We start from the raw sequence: 22,773 nt of genomic DNA on the forward strand, positions 1-22,773 counted from the left end.
CAAATTACTAGGTAGGTATATCAGGGAGGTTTCGGATTCCCTAAGGCAGATGTGCTGAGTGAATTTAATCTGTTTTTCCCTGACTTGAAGAACACAGACTCTTTTTTGATAACTTCATTCTGTGGTGTTAGTCAAATCGGGGCCTGGAGACAGGAGATAGCCCACAAGAGCCCATTCTAGGACTCCAATTCAATCATCAGAAAAGAGACGTGAGTGGCTCCTAAGTTTAGGAAAGCCACACTTAAAATATCCTTCATAAGCCTGATCCTGTGGCATTTCAAAGCCTTCCTTTTAAATATATCCCATAGGCTTTTTGATCATTGTTTCTACAGTGCTACTTATAATATGCAAGTCCTAAAACAAGTATAAGCACATGTTTGAATTATAAACCCTAGGGATAGGAAGAAGCACTAATCCTAGTGCACTTTGACAGTGTTAGAGGTGCCAAGAGCCCAAGTAAAGGGCTCCTGCTCTCTGCCACTATTGTCTTCTTCCAAGCCTTGGAAAAACATCTCTTAACTGTCTTTTGGGGAAAGTGTAATCTGACTTTTTGTGAAAGGATGGTACAATAGATTCATCCAGAAGGTTGACGAATTTTTTTTTTTTAAATAAATTTATTTTTGGCTGCGTTGGGTCTTCGTTGCTGCGCACAGGCTTTCTCTAGTTGCGGCGAGCCGGGGCTACTCTTCAATTCGGTGCGCAGGCTTCTCATTGCGGTGGCTTCTCTTGTTGCAGAGCATGGGCTCTAGGTGTGCGGACTTCAGTAGTTGTGGCATGTGGGCTCAGTAGTTGTGGTGCCAGGCCTTATTTGCTCCGTGGCGTGTGGGATCTTCCTGGACCAGGGCTTGAACCCATGTCCCCTGCATTGGTAGGCGGATTTTTAACCACTGCGCCACCAGGGAAGTCCATGAAGAATTCTTATAATCTAAAAATACAGGTACAAAATCTAAGTAAATTTTTTTTAAAGGAAATTTTTCTAGAGTACTATGAATTGTCTAAAAAATAAGTAATAAAATTATCAGAGGTGTTTATAGTAATTATTTTAAATGAGTACATTAAAATGTTTTTATTTCATTTGTAAATTATGGCCTTGAAAGATAATGTCTTCAGGGCATCATTTGTATGATACTAAGAGTAAAATAGGTTGAAAGTTATCACCCAAAAAGCAGAGGCTCTAGCCTGCTGTAAGGTGGTGACGGATGAGGTTGTCAGATAGGGTAGCAGATTACTGGGCAGATTATTGAATTTTGCTTTCTACAGTGATCTTTTACATTTTGACAAATTCTTCTCTGTTTTGAGATGATTTAAACATACAGTTATGAAGCAGATCAGAGCTTCTAAATCTAAGTTGAAAATTGTCACTGCTGCCAGGAGTACAAGTATTTTGCCGTGAACGTGTACATAAATAAATGGGAAAACTACGTACATGCTTGAAAGCATTTGCTTCCTGGCAATCTCTTCTGGAGAAGTAAAGCAATAAAGAGGAGGGAAAGTTGGGAAAGCTAAATTCTTGCCCAAATGTCCTACTTCTCTTGCTCTGTAATCTTTTGAGTCTGTTTCTTCTGTCTGAGTTTCTCATCACTGGAAGTGGAAGTTCCATACAGGCAGGGATCACCATCTGTTTTTTTCACCAGTATGTCCAATCATTTAGAAAGTGCCTGGCATATACTAGGCCCTTGGTTTATATTTATTGAATAAATAAATCCTTGAAATGAGATGTATCATAGCAGCCTCTCTGTATTTGGCTTGAAAGTTTTATGGGGGAAAAATGAGATAAATGAACTTGAACCCCCTTGAAAGAATATTCTTATATAAATCCAAAGTGATGCTGTATTCACTTTTCCTTCATTGCTTATACAGCCTTCCAAATAGAAATCATCTTTGGTCTACAAATAACAAATTTTGGGAGGATGTGGAGAAAAGGGAACCCTTGTATACTTTTGGTGGGAATGTAAATTGGTGCAGCCACTGTGGAAAACAGTATGGAGGTTTCTCAAAAAAAAAACCTAAAAATAGAACTACCATATGAACTGGGTATATATCCAAAAAAACCAAAAACACTAATTCGTAAAGATACATGCACCCCAATGTTTATAGCAGCTTTATTTATAATAGCCAAGGTATGGAAACATCCTAAGTATCCATCAACAGATGAATGGATAAAGAAGCTGTGGTATATATATATGATGGAATACTAGTAAGCCATAAAAAAGAACAAAATTTTGCCATTTGCAGCAACATGGATGGACTTGGAGGGCATTATGCTAAGTGAAATAAGTCAGACAGAGAAAGATAAATACCATATGATATCACTTGTATGTGGAATCTAAAAAATACAACAAATTAGTGAATATAATATAAAAGAAGCAGACTCACAAATATAGGGAACAAACCAGTGGTTACCAGTGGAGAAGGGGGGAGGGATGATAAAAGGATGGGAGAGTGGGAGGTATAAACTATTGAGTGTAAAATGGGTGCAAGGATGTATTGTACAACGCAGGGAATATAGCCAATATTTTGAAATAACTGTAAATGGGAAGAAACCTTTAAAAAGTGTATAAAAATAAAACATTTTTTTAAAAGAGATATACAACCCCCCCCCCCAAAAAATCATCTTTGGAGTCTGCAGCATTTGACATCTACCAGAAGCAGTGTGACACCAAATCTCAGCCTTGTTCAGCTCCCTTAGCATGACCTCAGCTCTCTACTGTGAAATGATGGTTAAAAGACTGAGCTCTTGAATAGCGAATCCCAGTTTCACCACTAGTTATATGACCTTGGCCATGTTATTTAACCTTTGGTGGTTTGGTTTCCTCAAATGGAGACATGGGTAATTTCAACACAAGGAGTTATAAGGATAAGATGAGATAATTCATGTAAAGTTCTCTGCAAAGTCCATAAATGTTAGCTGATATATGTATTTTTTACATCCAAGGAGTCCATTGTTTCTTTCTGTCTGTTTCATTCATTTCTTTCTTCGTGAAAGAAATAACTCAAATTCTGCAAGACTGGGTTACTTCACTACAAAATAAAAAGACTGGGCTAGATGATGTCTAGCATGTCTTCCAACTCCAAAAGGTCAGGATTATAATGTGTAGCTCTCTTTCTCTCAAACACAGTGTGTATCTCAACCTTCCATGGTGCTCTGTGCATCTTGATTTCCCTGTAACTAGTAATAAAGGTTCTGATATATCTCATGACGTTTTCAATTTTCTCAATGTATACTTGGATTAAAATCCCACTGTCTGTAATGTTATTTACTGGAGTTTTCATCAAATGAAAGCTTGGTTAGATTTAGGTTATAAAAATACCTAAATGGTGCCTTTGAGCCTTTTTTTGTTTAAATTTTTACTGCTTTTTGGAATTTTCTAAAATTTAGAAACAGACATTTTTTTCATGCCAGATGCCTTCCATATCAAAATAAGAGCCAAAGGATTTGTTTGCCACAGACTACGGGCAACTTTCCTAAAAGTTTGCTTAGACTACCTTTATAGAAGGACTTAAAAGTCTACTCTGCCACAGCTGGAAGAAAATAGAGGAAAGGAAAGAGAAATCAGTGCCAACTCTGAGAGACCACATTTTTAGTGTCTCCCAGCCAGAAAAGGTTGACCATAGATTGAAGATCATCGAGTGGCAATTTCTAATTCTTCTCCTCCTCTGAAGACTGCTGCCCTGGCTGTTCACTGAACTGTCTCTTTCCCTTTCAGCTTCCTCCATCCTTAAAAGGGAGAAGCGGCTGAGGGCGAAGAATGTACATTTCAGCTGTGTCACCGTGTACTACTTCACCAGGAGGCAGGGCTTCACGAGCGTGCCCAGCCAAGGCGGCAGCACCCTGGGCATGTCCAGCCGTCACAACAGCGTGCGCCAGTACACCCTGGGCGAATTTGCCAGGGAGCAGGAGAGGGTCCACCGCGAGATGCTGAGAGAACACCTCAGGGAGGAAAAACTGAATTCTTTAAAGCTAAAGGTAAAACAACCTTAGACGCTCACTTTTTTTTTGCCAAACCCCCATCCTTACCTCACTTTGGTTGCATTAACCATTTTCATATTTAGATCCACAGATTAAACTGGGCATTTTCCACAACACACTGTCTGCTGAGGCTTTTTTAAAGCAAAAGCAGTATGGTCGCTTCACTGAAAGCAGTGCAGAAAATTTACCTGACATTGTTTACTTATTCATCCTATAAATATTTATTTAGATCCTAGACCCTGTGCTTGGGCTGGGGCTATGTAGTATGAAACATAGATATGGTCCCTTTTCTCCTGGAACTTACATAACAATAGGAAAGACAAATATTAATCATGTAGACAAAATAAAATCATGTCTTCGTGAAGTGCTATGAGGGGGAGTTGCAAGGTGCTATGAAAGTAAGTAACAGGGAATTGTTGTGGTCCGGAGGTCAAGGAAGGTTTCCTCAAGGAAGTGACAATTGAACTGAAATCTGCACAGATAGTTAGACAGGAAGGGTTGGCGAGAGTGGTTCAGGCAGCAGGGAGAGCTGGAGCTGCCTCGTGGCAGGAGGAATCACGGTGAGCACACAGAGGCTAGCATGGCTGGAGCAGAGATGAAGAGAGTAGAATACCGTGAAGGGGGGTGGGGGGGTGGTTGGGCTTTGTAAGTCTGGTTAAGGCACTTTTTTCCTCTTCATCCTGATGCCATCAGAAGTCGTACAGGAGTCTTAAGCATGGGGTTGGGGGTGGCAGGGTAATGTGATTCGGTTCGTGCTATGATGTGAGGATAGTTTCGGGGCAGGGGCAGCCATGTTGGGGGAGCTTATGGAGTCAGACCAGGTAAGAGGCTATTACAGTGATCCAGGAGAGAGATGTTGATAGGTTAGATTAGACTGATGGTAGAGAGAGGAAGAGAGATGGACGGAGGGAGTAATTTAGGAAATAAAATCAACAGTCCTTGATGATGGGTTGGATTAGGAAGGGAAAGAGGGGGACTGTCAAGAATGACTCCTGAATTTCTGGCTTGCAAAACTGAATGGGTTGTGGGTGATATTACTTTTCTCAATAACGAGGATATGACAAGGAATCCAGGAAGAGAAGCAGGTTCAGGCCGGGGGGCGGGGGGGGTGGGGTGGAGCAGTGTGGTGGTTATATAATGAGATCGTTTTTGGAGATACTATTTTGAGAGGCTTTTGAGTTATCAAAGTGATGTCTGGGAGAGGTCCAGGTGGAGATAACTATTGTTGTGCCACCTTAGAGATTAAGTGGAGAGAAACACAGCTCAGAAAACCTTTTCCTCAAGCGGAGACACTCTTTATGTTTGTATTGATCCATCAGCGTATCAATCTGTAGAAAATGCTCTCCCATCATTATCTAATGAAAAAGGAAATCTTTCTTAGGAAATCCAGAGTGCTAAACATAAAGGATCACTGGTTAAATAGCAGAAGCACCGTAAGCACATCTGTGTTACCTGTACCTTTAGTTTCCAGTATGAAGTCAGTTGGCAGAGGTGTGATGCGTGTTTCAAAACACCTTGTTTTTATGTATTTTGCAATGTATGCATGTGCTGTGCTCCCAATTTACAAGAAGGCAGTTGCTTAAATGAAGCTAGACACAACCTAGCCTAAAGTGTGTCTCATATTTCCTTTGGTGGTATTTTTGACAGATTTCAATGAAAGTCTCTTAAGATTTTTTGGTAGCAAGACACTGTCACTGTTGTTCTCCATGATTGCTTTGCATGTAGCCTAATTTAATGATAATGCTCAGATTTGCTTCTGAAATCCACCCTCTGCCTTTCTAACCCGCTGCAAACCAACTCTACCCCCTACCCAAAGGGTGAAGTCATTCTCCAGATTCAAATATTGGCAGAACAATAGTGATGGCTGCTATTCATTAAGTGATTTTTATTTGCCAGGCATTTTATAAACATTATTTAATTTAACCCTAACAAAACCCCACTGGTAGGTAAATTATGAGACCATGTGTACAGCCGAAGAAAAAGAAGCACAAAGATGTTAAGTAACTGACTCACTCAATAGAAAACTGGTTTTATTATCTTGTTCCTTACTATTCTAAAATTAATTGATTATTCCCTATAGGTGTTGGGAAAGACAATCTCTGTACCTATAGGGAGTCATCCCTTTCTGGGGTTTGGTACTGTGTGCAGTGGTTTTTTAACTGCTGGGGGACTGTAATTCTATCTGCGAGAAGATTTATTGTGGTGACCTTTGAAGCACATTGTACGTGCGATGACTATTAGGGGAGCTACACACCTGCAGGGTCCTTCCTCCATACCAGGCAATGATATACTCTGATACTATAATTTGTATTCAGTTACTTCTACCCTTTTATTTTTAACAAGCTAAAGAAGAAGCAAAAAAGAGGCTTCTATTATTGATTCACTTTTGTCATTGTGCTTAGTTTTGGAAGTTGGAGAGGCATTCATCCGAGTGGGTGTCATGTCTTGGTTTGTCATTGATAACTGAAAACATGCAGCTTTCCCTTTTGGTGAAGATATAAACAAAAGGCATTTGGACATCATCACTCCTTCCAAATGAATATCAAGCAAAAAGATAATGGGATTCTAAGGTGATCTGATCTAAGCCTCACTATACTGAAAGTATTCAAAAACTCAGAAACACATGTCACATAAAACTAATGAAAGATCACAGCAATGTGGACTCACTGGCTAAAAAAATCTGGGGGGAATTAATGGAGGAAAACATATATTTTAATTGTGATTCCTCTAGTGTATTAACTTTTATGAGTTTTTAAATATCATTGACTATGCTTGTCTAAGGTTTAACTACCCAAAATCTAACATTAGCTATCCAAAAACATTACCTATCCAAAAATTTCACTCTGATACTTGAAATTTCACTTTTAATGTGACGTTTGTTTTGAAATATACCTCTGGCATAAGCAACAAAATGTGACTAAACTGATTCCACTTTTTGGCTGGAGCAGCAAGAGAGGGTCAGTAGCAGAGAGAGGGGTCCAAAGAGGAAAGGGAGGATTATTAAAGACGAACTTTGCCACTTCGGTTTTGCCTGGAGGTGGTCCTCTGTGGGTGACAGTGAACTGCCCATTGAGTAAGGAGAGAGAACGCAGTATCTGACAAAAAACACTTTCCAAAGCTCTCAGTATCAAACTTTTTCCTAAGCCCTTGCTAGGAAACTCACTGGACTTGGAACTGGGTAGTTTCCTTCCTACTTACTTCAGAACCAACAGCCCCAGAAGAGTAAGGAGAAGTTTCTCTTTCCACTCTACCTGTGCGTCTTTCCAGGGTGTCTCTCTAGGTTCTAAATAGTGAGCCCATTTATACAACGGCACCTCCTCCCATGGGGCCTTCATAGTGAAAGATTAGTAAAAAGAACACAGACACGCATCTTGATGTTTCTTTATGTTTCTTTGGAAACAAAATAGGATAGAAATTTAGCTCTTCATTGTAAAATGTCTTCTTATTTAGTGATTCATCTCTTAATCAAATTATGAGTTTGATATATTAAGAAATAATATATGCAATTAGATCTGTAGAACAAATCCAATTTTATTTTGGGGGTTCAAGTGTGTCTTTTTTGTTGTTGGCATTGGTGTTGTCCAAACATTGCCTAGAAACAATTAATAGAGAAAGCTTATTGAATAAAGTGCATGTTTCTAGAAGAAATAACTAGCTTTAGATTTCTAAATTACAGAGCACAGTACTTTTTCCCTGTCAAGCCCATTCAAACATGTTGTACTCTTCACAGTAATCAATGCAGTCATCTTAATACTATCCTTTTTTCCAAATTAAGTACTTAGATTTCATCATCTGCACCACATTGTTGAACAATTACATTAGACTTTATTGTCTAATATATAGACTGGGTCTGTAAAATGCATTAGGCGTCTATTTATATGTTTCAAAAGAGCCTTGGCATTCGAATCGCCTCTGGGGTTATATCTTACTGGATTCTACTACCTTGGTGTAGGAAATGTACCTTAGTTTTCACAGCTTTCACTGGACTCTCTTTCTCAATGTTTTTTCAACCTTGATTGTTTTTCCTCTCCTTTCTAAGATCAAGGCTTTCTCTACTCTTGTACCATTTCCAGAGGCTTTCCAAGGTTGTACTGTTTTCTCATGTGTTCCTTGACTAATGCTTGGTTATTTGCTGTCTTTCTTCATAAAAAAAGAGTTACCAGATGGTGACTCTTCCTTTAAGGAGCAACTTTGAAAATATCTCTATCTAAATCTCCTTCACCCCAAATCTTAGATTTATGACTGTGTGTTATTCATTTAGAAATTTACCTGTACAATATTATAATTCTTCCTCTTCACCCCCAGCCCTGCCCCTTGTATCCTCTTAAGAGTCTTGTGATTTAACTAACCTACAGGTAAAGTTCTTAAATACCTAGGAGATAGGAGGGATTAGAGGTTTGTGAGAGGTGGTTGACACCGAATATCTCTAACCTATAGTTTCCAAATTAGGGGATGTGGCTTTAACTATTTCCTTACACTACAGTTCTTATTAGACGGGTCAGAATCTGCTGATCTTGGTAGTTTTAAACTCCACTTATTCCTACAGAACTTCTTTGTCAGCCTCTGTAGAGATTACTCAGGAGCATACTTAGTACCAGTGCTTCCAGAATGCATCCCTCAGTGGAGGCCTGCTCCAACACTGAATGCAAAACTTTGATTTCCATTTGCCATGTCACATGTACAGCCTATTTTGACAAGAACAGAGAAGACACACCTAACCAAAGTGATGCATCCTGAGAGACTGGGCTTCAGCCCTGAGCAAATGCAATATATTTAAGAATAGGTTCTTTCAAAATATTGCTGGTATTTTCATTTAAATGGAAAACTTAAGCATATGTAATCACATCTCTACATTCTTCCTGTACAGTAAACATTGATCTTCTCATGGAGGAGAAATCTGTTGAACTGATTCTCCTGATTAAAATATGGGGTTCATGCAGCGGTGCGCTGTAGCCAGCTTGTAAATATTCTTCACTAAAGAGGATAGTGCTCATCTCTTCCCCATGGTAGCTCAAAATCACCCATGATGGGAGTATTCACACCGTGTGACTTGCCAAACACAAAACTAACAGCACAATTAGACAAACAAATTCGACAACAAATTAGAAACACCCCTCCCTTTTTTTTTTCAGAGACCCAGTTGTTAAATATTTATCAGCACACTCTTGGATTCATTTAGCTTATTAGCTGCCGCTAAAAGAGGCAATGTTTGTCTGAACCAGAAGAGAGGATAAAGGAATGTATGAAAAATTTATATGCCTTATTGTTGATATTATCATCTTTTCTGGTGACTTTTAGGGTGATATGTAAACCAAAGACTCATTGTAAATTCAAGGTTGTTGAAATACTTATTAGCTGACGAAACAACCAAACATTTCTGGTTCTTCAAGGACATGATTAATCTGGTTCCAATTTGCCACCTGCAATTAACAACTAATGAGCCAAAGAATTATAAGATTTGACTGAATATCAAAATGATATGAATGTTTTACTTCAGTTTGCCAGAGACCTTAATGACCAGGTTATCTATCCAGCTTGTAGCATGTAACCAGGAATTCCTGTCATCAAATACATGTCGTGTGTGTATTTGCATATAAAAATGCAGATTTGTATATCCAGCCTCTTACTACACATCTCTGGCAACCCAAAGCACACTGCTTTTTAAAAAATTTTATTGTAGTATAGTTGATTATGGTTACCAAAGAGGAAAAGTGGGGAGGGATAAATTACAAGGTTGGGATTAACATACATACACTACTACGTATAAAAGCACACTGCTTTTTGAGAAAGCCAATTCCATTTTGTAGCTGTAAATTGTTATAAAGCTCTTCTTTCTGTTGATCAAACTGCTATCATCTAATTATACCTTTTGACCCTAATTCTGGCCTCTAAGGACATAGAATAAATCTTGTCCCAGTTCTCCAAACTCCAAGTGTTTGAAAGCAGTGTTGATGGACACGCAAATATTTGATAATAGGCTATATGGATGGGCTCCATGTGTCTCTGTTCTATAAGATTAAGCATCCCTAGTTCTCTTCACTAATCCTGCTCTTTTCCAGACACTTTATGGCCTTAGTTACCATCTTCTGGATATAATGCTATTTATTAATGTGCACCTCAAAATATGGTACTTGATCTGGACGTTGTACTCCTAGTGGGATTTGTTCAGTATGTTACATTACATTCTCCCAAGTTGTGGATACTCTATCCACAGTATACACTAAAGGTACAGTAGCTTTCTGGACCTTAATCAATTTTTTTGTTCATATTATGCAGATGGTAAGTAAAACAACAACAACAAACAAAAAACAAGCAAGCAAACACACAAAACCCGGGTAAATCAGGTCTGCATCATCACATAAATTAAAAATTTTTAACATCTCCTGGGCAAGAATCCTCTTTAGTGCTAGACATGGTGTACAGAGAGGGATCAATAAAGTTTTGTTTTTTATTTTAATGAACCTAATCTTGTCATCTGAAGATGCGATTGGCCTGCCTTTTAGTTATTCATCCAATATATTATTTAAAAACTATATTTAACAAGACAGGGCCAAGTTCAGGATACCTTCTCAGAGTAGTGACCCTCAAGAGGAAAAGGGGGAGACTTCCCTGTCACCACCCCACAGCGACCTCCCTGGAGATTCCTTGCCAGGTGGGTCACTGCTGCCAATCGGATGTATAGGTGCCACATCCCTTATTGGTGGTGCAAAGGAGCCGAGCATCGCTGTTCTTTGAAACATTTTCAACGTTTCAACTAACTAAAAATCCATGCACTCAACCATACCCTTATTAATCATCTTGTATTCCATCCTTCCATGTACAGAACATAAGAAATTTTGTCAGAGAATCTCAAGACTAGATCACTGGTTTTCTAATTATGTTCCATGGGGTCAGGGCTCTGGGTACCTCACTCTTGCTTTTGTCTGTTTTATATGTTAAGATTCTCCATGGGCTTTAATTTGACAAATGGACATTCTCTCCCTAGTGAGCCCAGGCAACAGTCACTGTTCCCTCTTTTCACATGTACAGACCATCTGTTTAAATCATCTTTTCTGGAATTTTATCTAGAATTAGCACTTTTTAAAATAATAATTCACTTGCATTTTGACTACCTTTTAATTCCTTTCCCTATGACTCTTCACAGATATTTGACTGAGCAATCATAACTTTAAGCTTTTTCATTGCTCTGAAACATGAATAGCCTGGGCCTGGGTATTCTTACATAAAACAGCTGAGTACTCTTTCACTCTCTCCCACCTCTTGTTTTTACATGAAATCCTTCCTAGCTGTTTTCCCATTTCTTGTTTAAAGGTTTTTCTCCTTGATAGAGACTGTGGAATCAGAATAAGAAGTAAATAATTCTACTTTGTGTCTTTGTATCTCCCCTCCCATTTTATTTGTCAATCATTTCCTCCTTCCCACTGCTTCTATAACTTGCTCATATATTTTGCTGCACTTACCACACTGTATCATATTTGTTACATGGTCATCTCCCCAGCAGGCTAGAAGCTACTTAGATGGAAGCACTGTTATACATATGTAAACCCTGATACCTAGTACAGCGGCTGGCAGCATAGCATAGTGATTAAGGATATTCATTCATTCATTCAAAAATATTTATTAATCAATTAGTATGAGGTTGCAGTTAACACAGTGCTGGAGACAGGGTTATGAGCAAGACAGGTATGGTCCTTGTTCTCAATGTATTCACAGTATAATGAGGGAGATACACATAAAACCAATTACCAACACTAATATATTACTACAAAATTAGGCAGCATACTATGCTGATTAAACGCAGGCCAGGGTAAATGAGTTAAAAGTCAGCTGAGGAAATCAAAAGTAACACATTATTTCAACAGTGGTAGCTGTCACTTGGACCAGCTTCTTTTGCTGGCATATCTATTAGAAAGAACACCTCCGCAAGCCCACAAAATATAAACTCAAAGGAAATGCTAACTGGTGAGAATGTCATATCTTCAGCTGGCTTCCTGTCTTCTTTTTTGAGCTCTTGTTCTCTGTATATGAGTCATAGTTTTTTTTTATTTCTGAATGAGGTAATTATAAGGAAGCTTGTCTGCTCTTTGCCTCCTGCCCTACTGTGCTGAGATCAGCTCTTAGAGCATGGCTGCAACCATATCCTTTTCTTTTCTTCTATACAGGTTTCCTATTACTCTAAGAATTTTCACTCCAAACTGGTCTTGTGAGCCTGGCTCAAGCTTTGGAGTCAAATAGACCTGAGTTTGATTCTCAGTACAATCACTAATTATCTATGTAACTAGACTTTGGCAAATTATCTTCTCAAGGCTCCAGTTTTCTCCAAATACCGTATTCTAAGGCGTATATATGGAATCCAAAAAAAAAAAAAAAAGAAATGGTACTGATGAACCTAGTTGCAGGGCAGGAATAAAGATGTAGACATAGAGAATGGACTTGAGGACACGGGGTGGGAGGGGGAAGCTGGGGCCAAATGACAGTAGCATTGACATATATACACTACCGAATGTAAAATAGTTAGCTAGTGGGAAGCAGAAGCATAGCACAGGGAGATCAGCTCGGTGCTTTGCGATGACCTAGAGGGGTGGGATAGGGAGGGTGGGAGGGAGGCTGAAGAGGGAGGGGATATGGGGACACATGTATGCATGTGGCTGATTCACTTTGGTGTACAACAGAAACTAACACAGTATCGTGAAGCAATTATACTCCAATAAAGATCAATTTAAAAAAAAAGAAAAAAGCACTGTTGCAAAACAAAAACAAAAACAAAAGCTCCAGTTTTCTCAACTGTAAAAATACTTCCTAAGATTGTTTGCAAATCAGGTGAGATAATTTATATAAAGTATGGAGGGAGTTCAGTACCTGGTTTTCAATATATGATAGCTTGGGCCATTCATTATACATATCATCATCATTATAATAGGCAGGAATCAGTGTTTGTGGAATTGAATTATTCTTTCACATTCTTGTTTCCCCTGTCATTGTTACATGTGTTAAGAACTTTGTAATAACCAGGAGATTTTATTACTAAGAACACCTTTTAACCACTGAAGGGAAGTGTTTTTATTTTTGTGGGTTTTGTTTTGTTTTGTTTTTAGCATTATAGTCAATCCACATTTTCAGTATTGTTTCCCTCTCCATAATCATTTTGCATTAAATTAGTTTCTTCAAGCACTTAATTCATCAAAAAGTTCATCTCGTAGGAATTTACAGGGGAATATATCCACCACATGCTATAGCCAAAAAAAAACACAAAAGATTGAATGCTGAGTTGATAATCCCTACTCCCCCCACTCACTCACTCCCCCGCCTGACCTGGTACTTGGTTCAGGATAGTCTGAGGATCACTCCGCTGATTCTGACAGTAATGTGTAATGTGTCCCATCACGCAAATGTATTTAGACGGGCAAAGGTTTTACTCTGTTGCGCTTTGGGAACGGTTTACTCATACTTAACAGTACATATCAGACAGATTTGCAAAAGTAAGGCGTTTCAATTCTGTTTAAGAAAAATTATAGTCCTTTCATTTGTAGAGTGAGTCTGGACAAGTTTACACAGTGGCTCAAGAACTAAGTCCTATCTTAAGGAGCATCATTGGCACAAAGCAAGTACACACACACACACACTCACCTTAAGATACTTCCAATACAGTATAAATAAATGCATATATATATGAGATAAATATAAAATAAGATAAGGATCACTAAATCAAATTATGAGTTAAGTCATTACTTTTCACCTGTAAAATGGCTAAGGCAGGGGAAGGGAGATGCTACTTTCTGAAAACCTGATGTTTCTTTACTTTTTTGTTCTTTGCTTATGGATCAAGACAGGAAGGGATGCCACACAAATTCAGCCAGTCTGGCTGATTTGCAAGCCAATGAATGCATCGTGCTCTGTCCCATCTCAGGCCTTTGAAGCGGTTGTTGCCCAGTGGGGAATACCTTCTGTGCCACCTGTGCAGCTAACTGCTACCCCACCTTCAGATTCAAGCTTAGATGTGAAAGTCTACCCTCCTCACCCCATCACCAGCCCCGCCTCAAGGTGGCCCTCCTACATGGCTTCAATGCCTTGTGTTCAAGCTCAGCTAGGAAATCCTTATAAACTGGATTAAAATTACTATATTCCTCTTCTCTTTACTCTCATCCATTGATTTCAAGACCCATGTCTTGTGCACCAACACACTTAGAGCCTAATGTAAAATAAGCACAAAAGATTACTGAATATATATTAAATATATAAAAAGTATATCTATATAATTATCAAGGCAGTTAAGAACCCAAGCTGTAGAGTTAAATATTTAGGATTCTGATGTGGTACACACCTCACTGCTTATGATCTTGGGCAAGTTATTTAGCATTCCTGTGCCTCAGTTTCCCCATCAGTTAAATGGATAGAATGCTAATATCTACTTCATGAGATTTTTGTGATGCTCAATGAGTTAATGCAGGTAAAGTGCTTGCAGCAGTGACGCACAGATTCAAAACTGTTGTTATTCATATTACTATTATTGTCTCACGTCTGATTCTCTCACCTTTCTTTCACCCCCACCTCCAATCTCTTTTTTTCTCTGTCTTTCTCTCTCTCTCTCTCTCTCTCTCTCTCTCGCTCGCTCGCTCTCGCTCATACACACACACACACACACACACACAAAAGCAGACTTGAAGGTCAGGATCCTTTGGTGGTCTCCTTAAACCACATTTTTGGCAAGCTTTCTTTGAGCTCTTGGAAAGGCAGTGTTCTTTGGGAAAAGAACACTGAGCTAGAAATGGTCCAAATCCCAGATTGGCTTCTAAGGAATCGACTTCAAAAGAGAGCATTCCTTTGAATGTGCTGGTTACTCTGTACGTATTTATTTTGTAAACAAAATAACTTGTTAGACACATTGAGGTTTAATTCCACATTACAGTCCCTGTACTGCATTAGGTACCATTGGAAACTTGGAATCTATCTGTTTTACACAGGGAAAAGCATGCTAAAATAGGGGTCAGGGAATTAGGTTCTATAAGCATGTCTTGGAGAGGACACAATTAATCTGAGCCTCAGTAATGCATAAAATAAGGAGCCTGTATTTGATGAACTAACATCTGAAAATTCAATGATTCTATTTTGAGATAGGAAGAAGACATTTATAGGTATCACTCATGTCAAAGAGACAAAATGTACAAAATAAATATTCTTGCGAAGATGGGCCATGGGGTAAAGGAGTCAGCAAAAACAGATGAGGAAATCATGGAAGACTCCCTAGATTTTGTTGTACGAGATCTTGAAAGCATGATGAACATGAGCTGGTGGACAGAAATAGAGAGCTCATTGACTTATTTCCCCGTTGCTCTAATATAGAAAAATGCATTTGAAAATAATGTATGTAATACTCTGATTTAAAGGAGCATTTAAACTTGAAAGGTTTGGCCTGAGTTTTAAAGGAGCAAATGGGCATATCCTGGAGGAGAGGGCTGGGGAAGGACTTCCAAGGGGACAGCAGAGAATAGTATCTGTCAGTGGTTACGTAACCAAACCAGAAACTGTGAGGACAAAGAGATAAGCCAATTAACCAGGATGAACTAGAACATTTCCAGTCTTCACTAGAAATGGCAGAGATGATATTGGATAGATGAGGAGAAAACCTTGCCAGATCACTTCAATGATAATGTGAGAATTTTTTGAAAATCTAAATTAGGGCCCTTGTGGGTTCTTGAACAAGAGTAAGAACAGTATGTAGCTAGCTCTGTATCAAGGACTTTTAGATTCTTAATTGAATTTTTATTTAAAAATGAAACTGTTTATTGTAATTTAAGTGTGTGGGAATAAGAAATGCAGATTTTATTTCTAAGGGCTCTTATATTTGTTTTTTTATGAGTGAGGAATTGTTTTATTGTATTTTTAAAATTTTTATTGAAATATGGTTGATTTGCAGTGTGTTAGTTTTAGGTATACAGCAAAGTGATTCAGTTTATATATATATATATATACACACATACATATATATGTAACTGAAAATATATATATCTCTCTTCATATATATATGTATATATAGATATATGTTTTTCAGATTCTTTTCCATTATAGGTTATTACAAGATATTGAGTATAGTTCCCTGTGCTTTATAGTAGGTCCTTGTTGGTTATCTATTTTGTATATAGTAGTGTGTATATTTTAATCCCAGACTCCTAATTTATCCCTCCCCTCCCCTTTCCCCTTTGGTAATCATAAATTTCCTTTCTGTCTGTGAGTCTACTTCTGTTTTGTAAATAAGTTCATTTGTATCATTTTTTTAGATTCCACATATAAGCAGTTTCATATGATGTTTGTCTTTGTCTGACTTCACTTAGTATGATAATCTCTAGGTCTATCCACATTGCTGCAAATGGCATTATTTCATCCTTTTTTATGGCTGAGTAATATTTTATCACATATATGTGTATGTATATATATATGTGTGTGTGTTTATATATATCTTCTTTATCAGTTCATCTGTCGAAGACACTTAGGTTGCTTCCATGTCTTGGCTGATGTAAATAGTGCTGCTATGAACACTGGGGTGCATGTATCTTTTCGAATTAGAGTTTTCTCCAGATATATGCCCAGTAGTGGGATCATACAGTATTGGAATAAGCATCATCTGTAGTTTATTTGAGATACAGTTGTTTCTTTTTCCTTCTTAGATGCCAATTGGTTAGCCATGTTGCCTTAAAAAATGTCATGTTTTTAAATGTTTGCTGAAGTCTTATTTTTTGTTGACTTTTAGATTTCATGTATTATATGACAGCAACCATTATTTTTAAAAAAATCAAACCCTGTTGATATGAAATGAAGTTTTTTGTTGTTTTTGTGATGTTACCCATTACACAAGGGAGCATAAATATTATAGAACATGGAGATTAAGTAGGAAGGATATATTGAAATGAATCACGCTAACCAAGTCCTGGGTATTCTACATGTGCTTGTGGAATCAGAAGTTTGATGAGGTTCACATGGACAAGCCAAGAATTAATGAAAACATAATTTAAATGCCACAGAGTTGACAAGATGGGAAAAGTAACCCTCCCGTTGGTTAATGCAGCTTTACCTATCACAGCGGATTGAGTGTATGTTAGGCAATTACACACTTGAATCCCTTAGAAAATCAAATCTTTACAGGTATAAAGATGCTTCTGTTAGCAAATAAGAATTAACAAAAATGCTAACAGCAACTAATCAAAGTAATATCCTATTAGTGGACATCACAGAAAAATGAAAACAGCTTAACCAATACATTTATAAAGAAATTCCAAGGAAGGAAATAAATTACAGATCACACCAAGAAACAAAACCCTATAAAAAGAAATGCCCAACTTTATAAGAACACAGATTTAAGCTCTGAAATATAAAAAAATACATAAATTAGTAGCTTTTGACAATGCATTTCAGGGACCCTTTGCAATATATTTTAATATATACTTGCTACTGTGTTGTTTCCTCTACCTGAGGGCAAAGGTCAGTCTTCTGTTTGTTTTTCAATACATTCAGAGTTGTCCACATTGGGATTTTTGGTCAGTAATAAATATTCTTATCTAAATATAGGACTTTTTCCTAGGAAGATAAGAAAATGATGTCTGGTGTCACCAGGGTATTTTAACTGTGTATTAACTGAATTGTTATTAAGATCAAAAAGCATAGTAATAATTACAGTTAATGAAGTTCATGAAGTAATACATATAAAAGTTAAAGAATCAAAATAACTTCCCTATCTAGAACTTCCTTGAATAATCTCTTACTGAGTTTCTTCATTTATTCCTGTGCCGCTTCCCAGAATATAGTTCTTGCTCATATCCAGAGAAAATGTCTCTTTCTAAATGCTTTTTTATGAAGAAAACATATTATGTGGTGATATGGCAGTGAGAAGTGAAATACTGACTCAGGGTTTCCTGATGGATGAAATTAATTTAGAAAAGAAATATACACAGAAGCAGAAAAGTTATGGGTATGAGACACAGTCGTCCACAGGTGCTATTATGCGGAAGGTGTTGCTCTGGGCAGTTTCCTATGAGCTCCTTCGAGGGAGGAGTTCATTGTTTGGGTTGCCTGTTGGCAAGAGCCTGCCACACTGCCCTCTGCTCCTTGTCTTACTGAGAGCACAGTGACCTGACTAAGTGTGTCATATCAAGCCCTCGTTCATGGAGCATTCTGTAGGGAAACCGTGTTTGTAATCCCAACAGCACAGGACAGCAAAACTGTACTTCCTAGTACATGGTTTCTCTGGAGCCCGAAAGACAGGGTTGTTATTTCAAGGACATGTTTGCTTATTTAGGTGGCAGTAGCTTCCACTAAGATGCTATCACCTCTGAACAAGGACACACTTATTCCAACATCAAATCTGCCCATCACAAACTGAGTCTAAAGATAGCTTTCACTGATGGGCATCGGTAACCTTTGGCCTTTTTCACATCGTGCAGGCTGAAAGCTCCAGCAACTATACCTCCTAACATTAAGAGGTTAAGAGTTCCAATTAACAAGTCTTGTGTCCATTTAAAAGCCTATCATTTTGATACATTCATTTTCCTTCCTGTAATTTCTCTAAAGAGACAAGTAAAAGGAAATGATTTGACTCACAAACATTTTTTTCATCCCTATGAATCATTTATTTTGTAACTGGAAGTTTATACCTCTTAATCTCCCACACCTATCCAGAAACACTTATGGATTATGGGGACATAATGTTATATAATAGCTTCATTCTTACCAAGTGCAGAAGTAGGGATTTTAGACCCTGTCCATGCTAAGTCTCTTTTTTGCTGCTTTCTATTTCTAGATGACTAAGAATGGCACCGTGGAATCTGAAGAAGCTAGCACTCTTACAGTGGATGACATTTCTGATGATGATATTGATTTAGACAACACCGAGGTAGACGAGTACTTCTTTCTCCAACCCCTGCCAACAAAAAAACGGAGAGCACTGCTGCGGGCCTCTGGGGTGAAAAAGATTGATGTGGAGGAAAAGCATGAGCTACGAGCCATCCGCCTATCTCGAGAGGACTGTGGCTGTGACTGCCGGGTGTTCTGTGATCCAGAAACGTGTACCTGCAGCCTGGCAGGCATTAAGTGTCAGGTAAGGATTGGGATTTCAGGGAATCCGAAGACATGCCATTATACACCAACCCCTAAAGAGGCAGTTGTGTTCCATGTAATGAAGTTTCCCACACGTGGAAGAAAATTCTGGGGTAAGGCAAGACACATGATTCAAGAAGAGAGAAATACTAATTCAATGACATTTAGGGGTATATGTAATATTCATATATATATATGGTATAGTGTGAAAGGCAATCCAAGCTGCAGTTGTCAGTTGAAATGTTTGCTCTTGGATTCATTTATTATGCGAGCTTATTTTGGCTTCTTACAAGCATTCAGGGAGATCATGACATCCCTAACATTTAAAGTTTGTATTCTCTGATCCATCCATGGGGTATAAAATGATGATTGGTTAAAGGTAGTGTAGATTAGTGGAAAAATTACTAGACTGGGACTTAAGAAAACTAAGTTCTCCTCCTGGCTCTGCTTTTTGCCACGATGTGAAATTGGCAAGTCAGGTAAACTTACTGGGTTCAGTTTTCCCATCTCTAAAATGAATGGGCTGGACTAGATCAGGGGTTGGGAAACGATAACTCACAGGTCAAATCTAGCCTGCCACCCTGTTTTTTGTAAGTAAAGTTTTATTGAAGCACAGCCATGTTTTTTTTGTGTGTGTTTACATGTTGCCTATAACTGCTTTCATACTTCTACAGCAGAGTTGAGTAGTTGTCGCAGAGACTGTATGGCCCACAAAGCCTAAAATAATTATTCTCTGGCCTTTTCACAAAAAAAGAGTTTACCAACCCCTGAACTAGATGCTTCTCAGGTTCCTATCCATCTATATCATTGGTACGCCATGATTAGTTAGGGGTTGTTATTTTATGCAGAAACTCAACTTTTTCAATAAGAGCCTCTCAGGCACACAAAAGGAGAGGACAGTTCTTATCAGTTGAACAGTTGCTTGAGGTGGATTCACAGAAAAGGGAATCACAGGTAAGAAAGTAGCTATAGATTCTGGCTCGACATCTGCTACTACTTTTTGTGGGGACCAGAATGACTGTACTAGAATCCACTTTCTCCTCCCTTGCATGGGAAATACCCCATGCTTGGATAAGGTGGAAAGAAGGGCAAGCTCCTTCTGGTTGCCTGTGCTCTGGTCTGCATAAAGGTGGAGTCTAAGCCAGCAAATATCTCAGGAGTTCCTTAGATTGCCCAGAATTCCACTCATCACCTGAGTGAAGAGCTCCGTCCAACAACACTTGCTGAACCTAATCACTCTATGTACAGAGTCCAGACACTCGAATAATCATGGGATATTGATTAAATGAACATCTCCTTCTCTCCAGAAGCTTGTAGTCTAAGGGAGGGGTAGGGAAGGCTGGGGAGCCAGCAACTAAACAGAAATCCACCAGTCACCATCATGAATGTGCGTACGCATCGCAGCCTGCAGTGCATACATGCATCACCTACCAAGGATCCAAAAGAGTGAGAAGGTACACCAATGAGAGTGAATTATCACGCTGCTTGATACTAAGGTGGTGTCAATCTGGACACCTCAGGCAGAGAAATTCATTTTATAATAAGCAAAGAAAAACTCCTGGCTAGAATGAGGAATGTCATGTAATTTAGACTAAAAATAGCAGGTGGGGATGAGGGCAGTAAGTTTGTTTAAAACTGAGCATGTGAGCTGGCATGCAGCAGAAAAAAAAAAGAGCTTGGGGAAAGGACAGAAGCATTGAAAAAATGGGAGCAAAATTAATGGGATGGAGAGAAGAGGGAAAGGAAGAATGGCGACAGAAGTAAAGAAAGCACAGGAGGGATAAATGAACTAAAACCACACACCATAACTCATTTTTATTTTGAATATGGGTTTAAAATTAGGTTAACTCTTATGTTCTAAGCCTTCACTTCCCTTTTTGTTTCTGTTTGCAGTTTGATTGTCGTTTGTTCTGGCGTAAGTGGGTTTAAGTCATCCCAGATTCAAAGGCTTTGCCCTGAGGTACTGGATTTTTATTTGATTTGTAAGAGTTCCAGGGGGCTAATCTGTCTTCTTCCCTCCAAGGTGGATCGAATGTCTTTCCCATGTGGCTGCACTAAAGAAGGATGTAGTAACACAGCAGGTAGAATTGAATTTAATCCTATCCGTGTCCGGACTCACTTTTTGCACACAATAATGAAACTTGAACTGGAGAAAAACCGAGAGCAGCAAATCCCCACGCTGAACGGCTGCCACGGGGAGATAAGTGCCCACAGTAGCTCCATGGGCCCCGTGGCTCACTCGGTCGAATATTCCATCGCAGACAATTTTGAGATTGAAACGGAACCCCAGGCTGCAGTGCTGCACCTGCAGTCGGCGGAGGAATTAGATTGCCAAGGAGAGGAGGAGGAGGAGGACGAGGAGGAGGACGGCAGCAGCTTCTGCAGCGGAGTCACGGACTCCAGCACACAGAGCTTGGCCCCCAGCGAGTCAGATGAGGACGAGGAGGAGGAGGAAGAGGAGGAGGACGAGGAGGAAGAGGAGGAGGACGACGAGAAAGCGGACAGTTTCGTGGAAGGTTTGGGTCCCCATGCCGAAGGGGGGGTCCCTCTTCCTTCCGTCCTTTGTTATTCCGATGGCACCGCCGTTCACGAAAGCCACGCGAAAAACGCTCCCTTTTATGCCAACTCTTCAACCCTCTATTACCAAATAGACAGCCACATTCCAGGAACTCCCAGCCAGATCTCCGAGAACTATTCGGAAAGAGAGACTGTCAAAAGCGGTACCCTCTCGCTGGTGCCTTACACCATGACCCCGGAGCAATTCGTAGACTATGCCCGACAAGCGGAAGAGGCGTACGGCACCTCCCACTACCCAGCCGCCAACCCCTCTGTCATCGTGTGCTGCTCCTCTTCGGAAAATGACAGCGGTGTGCCCTGCAATAGCTTATATCCCGAACACAGGTCCAATCATCCTCCAGTGGAATTTCACTCATACTTGAAAGGCCCCTCCCAGGAAGGGTTTGGCTCTACATTGAATGGGGACAGTCACATTTCAGAGCATCCTGCTGAAGATTCTTTGAGCCTTGCAGAAAAGAGCAGATTGCACGAAGAGTGCATCAAATCGCCCGTGGTGGAGACCGTCCCTGTTTAGTAGCTTAAGTTATTCTTGGACCAACTCTTCTCCTATTTAAAGCACTGTATTTAATTGGATTTGCTGGGCTCATCGTGGTTTCAGCTGAGGACCAAGGAAACTTGGACCGTGGTGAATCTTCCAGACTGTATTTTGTTTTCTCCCTTCTAGCTACGTGACTGTGCCGTGGCACAAATGCAGTCTCTATGAGGATTTTAAACGATTTCAGACTGTTTTGATAGAAAATGCTAATTTTAAAAAAGCATATCTCACAGTTGCCTACCTGTTAAACTGTGTGAAACCTGCCAAGCTGTGTAGATCAGAGCTCCAAGTTTTGGATTATCGGGCCTGTGCAAGATTGTTAACTAAGACTGGGAAATAATAAGATTTAGAGTCCTAATTTTCGATATATCTGAAGATGATGGTGACTTTTTAATGTAAAAGTAATTATTGTAAGAAAAAGATTTAATTGTTCTATGCGTATTTTATTTATGGTAGTTAGAAGTCATGTTTTGATGAAAACGAACAGCAGCATGTTCTTTTAAGCTGAAGACACATAGTTAGTACCACCGAGCATGCCCACATGGATTGCCTCTGGAATCCATTCACATTTTTATGATCGTGTCTGATCAAATTTGCAAATACTTTC

The 22,773-nt window shown here is 39.1% G+C and overlaps 1 protein-coding gene across 1 annotated transcript in view; it reads left to right on the plus strand.

The window, feature by feature from the left end:
• The window catches only part of CSRNP3 (cysteine and serine rich nuclear protein 3), a 68,308-nt gene extending 46,102 nt beyond the window's left edge, over positions 1-22,206 (plus strand). The window contains exons 2-4 of the mRNA XM_061201105.1: positions 3,708-3,967; positions 18,759-19,055; positions 21,078-22,206. Of these exons, the coding sequence (XP_061057088.1) occupies positions 3,708-3,967; positions 18,759-19,055; positions 21,078-22,145 (1,625 nt within the window). The 3' untranslated portion in view covers positions 22,146-22,206. The remainder of the gene's footprint in view (positions 1-3,707; positions 3,968-18,758; positions 19,056-21,077) is intronic.
• The last annotated feature ends 567 nt before the right edge of the window (positions 22,207-22,773 follow it).

Source organism: Eubalaena glacialis, chromosome 1 (assembly GCF_028564815.1).
Source record: "Eubalaena glacialis isolate mEubGla1 chromosome 1, mEubGla1.1.hap2.+ XY, whole genome shotgun sequence".
Lineage (NCBI taxonomy): Eukaryota > Metazoa > Chordata > Mammalia > Artiodactyla > Balaenidae > Eubalaena > Eubalaena glacialis.